The following is a 10,661-nucleotide window of genomic DNA, read 5'->3' as shown; positions in this document are numbered from 1 at the left end:
TATGAGACTAATGCTTTAATTAAAATTGTAGTTGTTATTCAATATGTTATGCCATCATGGATGCACTGTTTGCACTTAAACAACTCAGTGAAGAGACAATAGAACACGAGCAAAAACTAAAAACTGTCTTTGTGGACCAAGAAAGAGTCCATGAAAAAGTAGACCGAGACAAATTGTGGACAGTGCTGGAAGAATACGAGATCAGGGGGCAATTTATTTTAACAGCCTTTTAAGTGACCCATCGCACCCCTTTTTCACACAGATTTTTTTTTTTTTATAGTTTTGAGTTTGTTTTTTTATGTTGTTTTTTTTTAGATCGCGCAACGGCAGATAATTAAGATAAGATAGGATAGGATAAGATAAGATAAGAAAAGAAAAAAATTAAGAAAGTTACAAAAGAAGTTTCCTACCATCTGCGATAAGATTGCTATTAACATTGAAATAAACATTCGTATAGAGTACTATTGTTGTTGTTCATATCTTTGCACATAATGTACTGTACGAATATATCTACATGTATATAACTTTCAAAAATCTATGATAAATTTCTACATATTGTATTATTGTCAGCTATATTTTTTTCTTCGTGTTGAAATTCTTTCAATATACAATCTAAATTCTACTTCTATCTAACTCATACGTTTTAAACCATACCTGTGCAGCCAAAGACAATTTCCCACAAGAGCAATAAAGTATCTTATTTTTTCTTATCTTATCTTATCTTATCTTATCTTATCGTATCTTATCTTATCTTATCTTATCTTATCTCATCTCATCTCATCTCATCTCATCTCATCTCATCTCATCTTATCTTATCTTATCTTATCTTATCTTATCTTATCTTATCTTATCTTATCTCATCTTATCTCATCTTATCTTATCTTATCTTATCTTATCTTATCTTATGGAAAACAGCATGACAAAATAATAATAAAAACTGTAAAACAAGAGTAAGGAAATATTTGTTTAATTAGATAATTCAAGGGGACATTTTTATAATCGAAGATAATAATAAGATGTATGATGCGCTAAAACAATAAAACCGGAACAAACCATAGTCCTTGCCAATGACGGTGGCGTACATTAGGGCTCCCAGGATCAGATACAAGAGGGAAAGCCATGAGCCAGCTAGCACACAATAGATCACATTGGACACCCGCAGGGTTGACACTGCAATGGAAAGACAATAATAATAATATCATGACAACTAAACACTGCATAACTAAATTATGTGATTTTAACCATTCCTGTACAGCAAAAGAAAAATTCTCACAGGAACAATAAAGCATTATCATATCTTATATTATGGAAAACAGTATGACAAAATAAAAGATAAGACTTTGGATGTATCGATGTATGGTTCATAGATGTGGAAAACAAGCAACAAGCTTCCAAACAAAATGTCTTCGAAGAATTTTACTAATAAAATGGAATGAATTCATGTTTTAAAAAATGAAGTTTGGAAATACATGTAGCTGGAATTGAAGATATCAATACAACCATTAACAAAAGGAGAAGATGGAGATATCTGGGACATGTTCTCTAGTTCTACTTGCATTCCATGAATGGAAATGACGGCCGAAAAATATAAATGTACACATCAAATTTGAAGTTTTTTCAACTGATGCCATTTTCTTTAAGCTAAACATGTTTTCAATCATTTCGTAGAATAAATTATACAAGCCAAACCGATATATTTGACATAATAATATCTATATATGTGTCCATAGGACTAAAAATCCGATAATCAACTCAGTTGGTCAGCACACGTCACAACAATAGAACGCAGGGGGTGGTTGACCGATGCTCTGGTCAGGGTTTCTCCTTCGACTGTCAATCAAACATGTATCTTCCTTATCAGCTCGCCTCCTTTTTGTGTGTATGTGTGTGTGTGTGTGTGTGTGTGTGTGTGTGTGTGTGTGTGTGTGTGTGTTTGCTACTCTCTTGTAACAATTCTAATCTTCGGCATCTTTGACTTAATTCTGTTACAACTGCCGTAAAACTCTTACTTTAACAAACAGTCGAACCTGTCCATAACCATTAGGTCTACTCAAAGTCACAGAGAAAGGGCGCCGTTGTTGATAAGTTGGTGTTGTGGACAGCGTGTGAGTTAGATTACTTACTAGACTTGAAAAATTAAATAGTTGGTTTAAAATCCTAAATACAATTTTAAAATATTGGTTTCCATTTTGGTTCCGTCAAAATTATGAAGTATCATTAAGAGCTTCCTTGCATTAACTGAAACTGAATAGACATATCTATTTTGAGGACGGGTTTGGGGGGGGGGGGTAAATAGTTAAGATGATAATGACAACTACAATGAGAGTGTGTTTTTATTCTACGCAGGTCTGTCATTTAGTAGTAGGATCGTTATCATTACTAGTAATTTTGCTATTGTCATCATCATCGTCATCATCATCATCATCACCATCATCATCATCACAATCATCATCATCATCAGCAGCAGCAGCAGCAGCAGCAGCAGCAGAACTATCATCATAACCTAATTGTCGACCGTAGAAGCACGATTACCTGAAAAGCGATTTCCACATTTCCTCCCAAGCTTCGTATAGCACATTTGATCACAGTTCATTCATAAGGACTTTCTGAACATCATCCGTTCACCGATCCCTTTAAAAGTGCGACCCTTCCGAAAGTACTTTTCTTCAGGCTACTAAGGCAAGACTAACTAACAACTCAACTTATAAAGAAGTTAATCGTAATATGCAAAGGGAACGCATGATTTAACATTGTCTTTGGAGATCATAAAACAGAATAATCAATAAGAAAGTGTTGGACTGAGAAAAAATCAATAGTGTTCATTATCATTAGCCTTGTGTGATCATTTCGGGCGCCTACGTTCGTAATAATATTTATACCTGCGTCTGTGGTGTAACTGTCACGCTCTTCGTATTTCATTAAAAGGATTGTGTTCGATTACCGTTTAGGAAATAGTTGGAATAATAAATAATATGTGTTCTATCGAGTATCTCTTTCGATTGTCCTCTAGCCAGTATCTTACACATCTGGGTTGACACTGACAGACAGGTTCAAGGCAGCCTTCTTCCACAATTGGTCGCTTTTATGGACAAGCAGGCTATCTCAGATTTTGGGGGTTTCCAGAAATCTTGACCCACACCAAAAGTGAGAATTGCCCAAACTATAGGAGAAGTTTGGTGTCATTGGTGTGTACATTTGCATATGTGTTTTGTTATAGAGAAAACTTTCCTTGTCTTTTAAAGAAACTGAACAAGGGGCAAAAACGTTACCTTCGATTTTCTCAAAACAGCATTTTTCGGGATAGCCCCCTTGTGCTTAAAAGAGACAAAATATAAATAATAATCAAAATGATTGTGTCAATGGGGGCGAAATAAACATGCCCATACTACAAAACAAACCCAAAACGGTGTTGTTTTCCTTTTTTAATGTTTACTTGGGATCTTAAGAAGGGTAGACGGAAGAAGGAACGGGGCAGGGGTTCGTGGGGGTGGGGGGGGGGTGATTGACAGTGACGACAGTTTGTTCAAACTATATTTATATGTATAATTTCTTTGTTCAAGGTTTTGCCAAAATTGATGTAATGAAGACCAGGTAATATTATTTCTTTGTAACTAAACCCGTCCTCTTTTTTGGAGACCCTTAGTTAGTTAGTTAGTTAGTTAGTTAGTTAGTTAGTTAGTTAGTTAGTTAGTTAGTTAGTTAGTTAGTTAGTTAGTTAGTAGTTAGTTAGTTAGTCAGTTAGTTAGTCAGTTAATTAGATAGTTATCGTTTTTTGAAGGAAATATAGTACGCTTCTGATCACAACAAAAGACATAACATTCTTCCTCGCTTACCTTTCACGCTGACTGGTTGATATTTGCTGACGTCACTGTACAATGACTGAACGATTTCAGATCTGGTTGAGAGATCCCTGGACGATACATGGCTTTTCCATATCCGGAGTCCGAACTGAAATCAAACAAGAGGACTGAAATACGCGCTCGCTCGCATGTGTGTGTATGTGTGTGTGTGTGTGTGTGTGTGTGTGTGTGTGTGTGTGTGTGTGTGTGTTTACTTTGTTTTGTCGATTTTGTTGTTGCTTTTTATAAATCGCATGTCAATTGGATTACTCTCCCTGCTATCTTATTTTTAAATGTTCTGTCCTCTCCTTTTGTTTGTCGATGGGAGTGTAAAAACACAGTTCCTTGTCATTCTTGTTGATGTTCTTAGCTCCCACTTCGTTCTGTCTATGGAGCTACCTAAAATGTGTCGATGGTAGTGTAAAAAAAAAAACTCAGTAACTTTTGTAAATGTTGTTGACCTGCTGTTGACCTTTACATCTTGGACCTCAGGCTGTCTGCCGAGTTGCCATAAATATGTCGATGAGAGCGTAAAAACACCGTACCGTGTAATTACTGCAGATCTTCCTGGCTTACACCCCGGGCTGTCAACCGAGCTACCTTAAACGTGTTGATGGGAGTGTAAAACCACAGTACCTTGTCTTTGTTGTAGACCTTCTTGGCTTCCACTTCATTCTGTGTACCGAGCTACTTTGAATTTGTCGATGGGAGTCCGAGCGACCTTAAATGTGTAGATGGAGTGTAAAAACACAGAACGGTACCTTGTAATTGTTGTAGACTGTCCACGTGGTTTTATGCACCTCGCATAATATAGCAAAATTTGATCATTTTTTCTCATAATTTCTGATTATTTTCCTTTATCATTCTTTGTTAAAATTAACAGAATCGCATAATTTCACATTTTTGGGCTCAATTTGCATAATTTCAGAATTTTCCTTGCATAAAACTTCGGGGACAGTGTAGATCTTCCTGGTTTCTACTTCGTTCTGTCTACTGGGATACCTTAAATGTGCCAATATAGGAGTGTCAGAACACAGTATGTACCTTGTAATTGTTGTTACTGCTCTGAGCTCCCAGCTTGGGCTGTCTACTGAGCTACGTTAGATGTGTTGATGGAAGTGTAAGAACATATTGCCTTGTAATTAATTGTTGTATATCTTCATAGTTTCCACTTCGTTCAGTTTACTGAGCTAACTTAGACGTGTCGGTGAGAGTGTAAAAACACAGTACCGTATAACTGTTGCATATCTTCCTAGCTTTGACCTCGTTCTGTTTTGCAATTGCTGTAGATCCTCCTGGCTTCCATCTCGTTCTGTCTACCGGTCTACCTTAAATGTGTCGATGGAAGTGTAAAAAAAACCCACAGTAACTTGTAATTGTTGTTGATGTTCTTAGCTTCCTCCTCGGGCTGTCTACCGAGCTACCTAAAATGTGCCGATGAAAGCGTAAAAACACAGTACCTTGTAATTGTTGTTAATGTTCTTAGCTGCCAAGTCGGTCTGTCTACCGAGCTACCTTAAACGAGCCGACCTTCAATGTGTCGATGGAAGTGTAAAGAAAAAAACCCCAACATCGTACCTTGTAAATGTTGCAGATCTTCCTGACTTCCACTTCATTCAGTCTATCGAGCTACCTTAAATATGCCGACCGATAGAGTAATAAACAAACAAACACAGTAACGTATGCAATTGTTTTTGACCTGCTGTTGACCCTTTTTTATCTTCGACCTCGGACTATCTACTGAGTTACCTTAAATGTTTCGATGGGAGTGCAAAAACTACAGTATTTTGTAATTGTTGAAGATCTTCCAGGTTTCCAATTCATTCTGTCTACCGAGCTACCTAAAACGTGTCGATGGGAGTGTAGTAGTAGTATAGGGTTTTACGGCGCTCTCAACTGCAAAGGTCATATGAGCACTGATGGGAGTGTAAAAAACACAGTACCTTGTGATTGTTTAGAGTGTACCTTAAAAGTGTGCATGAGGGTGTAAAACCACAGTACCTTGTAATTGTTGTAGATCTTCCTGGCTTCCACTTCATTCTGTCTTCCGAGCTACCTAAAATGTGTCGATGAAAGCGTAATAACACAGTACCTTGTAATTGTTGTTAATGTTCTTATTATAGCTCCCAGCTCGGTCTGTCTACCAAGCTACCTTAAATGAGTCGACCTTAAATGTGTCGATGGAAGTGTTAAAAAAAACCCAACTTAACAGCACATGTAAATGTTGCAGATCTACCTGGCTTCCACTTCATTCTGTCTATCGAGCTACCTTAAATATGCCGATGGAGTTGTAAACAAACAAACACAGTAACTTATGCAATTGTTTTTGACCTGCTGTTTACCTTTTTTATCTTCGACCTCGGACTGTCTACTGAGTTACCACAAATGTTTCGATGGGAGTGTAAAAACTGCAGTATCTTGTAATTGTTGAAGATCTTCCAGGTTTCCACTTCGTTCTGTCTACCGAGCTACCTTAAATCTATGGATGGGAGTCCGAGTTACCTTACACGTGTAGATGGAGTGTAAACACATTGTACCTTGTCATTGTTGTTAATGTTCTGAGCTCACACCTCGGGCTGTCTTCTGAGCTACCTTAAATGTGTCGATAGGAGTGTAAAAACCACAGTACCTTGTAATTGTTGTAGATCTTCCTGGCCTCCACTTCGTTCTCCGCCTGATCCACCATGTGGAAGTCCCCGGACTCCCCTGTCTCTGTCTCCAGCAGCACCCCAGACTTATTGTGTCTCCCAGAACTGGTGACGCCACCACCACCACTGCCCCCGGCGCCACGCTTCCTCGCTGCCCCCTGGTGGTGGTGGTTATGATGCTGGTGCTGGTGGTTTTTGTCCCCTTGTGGCGTCACATGTCCGTTGTGTGTCGTCGCCTCGCCTTCTGTACCGTCCTCTATGATGATCGTCGTCTCGGTGTCGTTGTTGCGTTCGTCGGCGTCCGCGCTGGCGCCGATATCCATCATGTTTCAGGTTTGAGTTGGACGGCTAAAACAGCACCTGGACATGGATGGCTGGTGCCTCAATAAATAAATTATTGAAGATCAAGGTTTGAGTTTTTTACTTCAGCGGGGTTCACGAGTTAGTTCATTGTAAGCAGGTACCTGAAAATTAAAAAATGAAATGAAATAAGAAAACAAGAAAAAACAGACATTAATTGTGATGAGCTTATCGTTTCTTTTCGTAATTTCGTAAGTTTTAAGGCACTTGCAAAACAGTAAGATCATATAAGTGCCGAAGAATAGATGTGTTACGAGAGAGTAAAATACACAAAAAAGGAAGAGAAATAAGGACGATATGTTCAACGAGAAAGTAGGAGTAAACCACACCGGATCTCCGACCAACCACCTACATCGTTTCTTTAATCACGCATTGAAGATGCGGGACATCCGGATTTGTTTTGTTGTGTTTGTTTTCTTTTTCTTTTCTTTTTTGTTTGTTTGTTTTTGTTTTTGTGGTGTTTTTTTGTTTTTTTGGTTTGGTTTTTTTGCGGCGTAAGCAACTGCTTATAGGGTCATATGAGCGCGCGGTATTCAGATTTAAATTTAACGTCTATCTCTGACTGTAGCGAGCTGGGAAGGCGGAGAGACTTGAAAACTACTCAAACAAAGGACACCTATCAAATGAGGAAAGGAACAACGAACATCTGCTCTATTGTCCATCTTTATCCCTCGTGTTACATCGCAGAGACAGCACAAAGAAGAGAATAATAGTAATATTATTATTATCATCATCATCATCATCATCATCATCATCATCATCATCATCATCATCATCATCATCATCATCATCATCATCTTCATCATCACAAAGCTTCCTCATTGGTTGTGGCTGTCTTCGTTGAGAACGGCACTCCCCATCTGGAAGGGGACAGCTTGCCCCTTTGAGTACCTGGAAGATATGTATTCTGGGTACTCCTATAAGCGGGAACAAAAATCTATCACATGTCGCTAGGACCAGGTTGAGCTAGCGAGACTGCGGTTGGACCATCATTGGAGCTTAGGATGGTGTAAGAACTTTGAATGGAGTTATTTGGACGAGTGGAGGTGCCGCTAAGCATATTGACAATAGAGCCGAAAAAGAGCCTCGCTCTCGCTCGAAGATTTCCATTAAGGAAACAAACAAAAAATCATCATCATCATCATCATCATCATCATCATCATCATCATCATCATCATCATTGTGTACAGCAGTTAGTAAAACAGTTAAGACCTGGTAGTACGTGTATTTCTTGGTGTTTCACCTATGATGAAAACCTTAACAAATTATGTATTAAAATTTGAAAATGTCCTATAACCCTGGCGTCTCGCATGAGCTGATAACTTTGTGAACTATATGTGCTATAATGTACAAATATCGTGACGTTTCGCCTACACCGATAACCTCAAGAAGCTGTAGTAAGCATGGCCTTTAGTCTGTGCCGACGCATTAATTGAATAAACTGTGTGTCACATCTTTGCCCCAATGATACGTTCTTGACCTGAACAAAGCGTGTATGCATTGTATCAATTATAGTTATTATGTATGAGAAAGTTTTTCCTTATGTGGCTGAACTGGTTTTCTTGTTTATGTGAAATGTTTTTATCTTGTGTGAATGAAAATGGAATGCTAAATGATCGATCTAAAGCACTCAGAGCTTATATTCGTATACGACATGGCGCTTTAATGCAATATATTATTATTGTTATTATTATTTATTATTATTATTATTATCATTATTATTATTATTATTATTATTATTATTATTATTATTATTATTATTATTATTATTATTATTAATAATAATAATATTATTATTAATATTACTATCATTATTATTAATATTAATATTATTATTACCATTATCATCATCGTTACTATCATTATTGTTATTATTATTAATAAGGCTAGTGAAGTTCAAAATTTTGTACTTCAAATTTCTCAAAACAAGATACTGAGCAGATAGAACCTTGTAATTCTGAGGTAGCGCACTAGTGGACGATTTGGTAGTTTCGGTGAGCGTAGGGATCACCTGGAAAGTGATAGGTGTTACATTTCAATGCCCCGCTCGGAATTGCTTGCGCACATATTCTGCCGTACTCTTAGTTAGTTTAGTAGTAGTAGAGGTTTTACGGCGCTCGCAACTGCATATGGTCATATTAGTGCCAGAAGATTAGAGGAGTTACAAGAGAGTAACAAACATAAAAAAGAAGAAGGGGAGATAAGGACGATAGATGTTTGATAGGAAAGAAGAAGCAAACCACACCAGAGCACCCGCCAACCAACCACTGCCGTACTCTGGGGGCTCCAGTGGCTAAGTGAGTAGTGAGTTTTGACTCAAGAAATGTCAAGCAAGTGTCGGTGACACGGGGATCAGATGGGTGGTCACTGGAGTGTGTCCTTGAGCAAGACACGACAACCCTAGCTCAAATTACAGGGCGCTGCACAGTGGCGACCGACAGTGGCATTGTTAGTAAACTGTTCTGTATTTGTGTAATAGTGTGTATTTATGTATGTATTTATGCATGTATGTATTTACGTATGTACGCATTTATAATTATGTATCTATGTATGTATGTTTGCCATTGTAAAACAAAGTGCCCTTCTGGGACAAATAAAAGTGTAATTTATTAATTTTTTTTATTCATTTTAAACGCCTTTTTCTTATTCACTGCAGTTTTGATAAATCAGCGATTTTCGGTTTTCTTATAATATCTCTTGAGCACAGGGAATATCATTTCTCTTCAGGTTTCGAGATCTACCGTTGATGTACTGTGTAAACTAGTTTAAATGTTATAAGAAAACTAGTTTAAATGTTATAAGAAAACTAGTTTAAATATAATAAGAAAAACAAAACAGCTGATTTCTCGAAACTGCTGTGAATAAGAGAAAGGCGTTTTGTCAGAGTACGACACTTATTGAACATATAGGTGGGCGGTACAAACATTTTAGTTTTAAAATAGCAAAAGTGGGAGCTGGGGGGAAAAAAAGAGTTGACACCCACTGCTCTAACCAACTCATTGTGTCTTTAGATAAAGCCAATGATGGAGATATGCTCTTTTTATCTTTGATATTTATACAATTACACTTAGAACCCGACCTTTTTTTTTGTCACAAAACTATATCTTTAAAAACGTCTGCAATTAAGGGATACCCAATACATTGGTGGAGTAATAAAGGGGTTTAGGTGTGCGTAAAGCAGATGACTGGCTATGCTTTAATAATGGCTACACATTGAGAAAACATGGATGAAATACCTTTACCGAAGAAAAAGAACGCTCAGCAAAATTATCGTTATCTAAGTATGTAACGTCTAGCTATCCTCTGATGTCAACTTAACATCAGCACTGAATATCATTATGTGGAGTCAAATATACATCACCGGACGAGACACATCGTAACATGGTCCATTAGTTAGAATCGTAAACTCCGCCAGATGAAACTTTCTCTCAACTTTGTGCACCGGGATAGGTGATACATACCGTTATCAATGCCATCTGGTCATAAGAATCATAAAGGAAGGGGAGCTGTCCACCTCTGTTCACAAAGTAGCCTACAAATCCACCCCGCTCAATTTGTTGTTGGCTAAGTTTACTGTGTCATCTCTCCACTATTTATTTGTCATATCATGTTGTTTGCTCAGTAGTTAACAGCCCTACTGACGTCTTTCTTCTTTGCTTGTGCGAAAACACAGTCATATGATCAGCGTGTGATCACAATAGGTGCTAACCAAGGCAGAGATAAATGATAACAAACTAATAAATTGCAAAACAAAAACAAAAACAAAACAAACTAAAATAACCCACACACACACACACACACACACACACACACA

General features: G+C 37.6%; 1 protein-coding gene across 1 annotated transcript in view; it reads right to left on the bottom strand.

Moving 5' to 3' along the window:
* LOC101850994 (putative cation exchanger C521.04c) overlaps positions 1-10,506 on the bottom strand; it is a gene marked incomplete at its 3' end in the record, with an annotated part of 26,368 nt that extends 15,862 nt beyond the window's left edge. Inside the window, 4 exon segments of the mRNA XM_013088869.2 lie at positions 1,054-1,170; positions 3,834-3,948; positions 6,469-6,951; positions 10,309-10,506. Coding sequence (XP_012944323.1) covers positions 1,054-1,170; positions 3,834-3,948; positions 6,469-6,813 — 577 coding nt within the window.
* Between the last annotated feature and the right edge of the window lie 155 nt (positions 10,507-10,661).

Source organism: Aplysia californica, unplaced genomic scaffold (assembly GCF_000002075.1).
Source record: "Aplysia californica isolate F4 #8 unplaced genomic scaffold, AplCal3.0 scaffold00823, whole genome shotgun sequence".
Taxonomy (NCBI): Eukaryota; Metazoa; Mollusca; class Gastropoda; order Aplysiida; family Aplysiidae; genus Aplysia; species Aplysia californica.
Note: the sequence above shows the minus strand (reverse complement) of the source record. Positions and strands in the feature narration are given on the sequence as shown.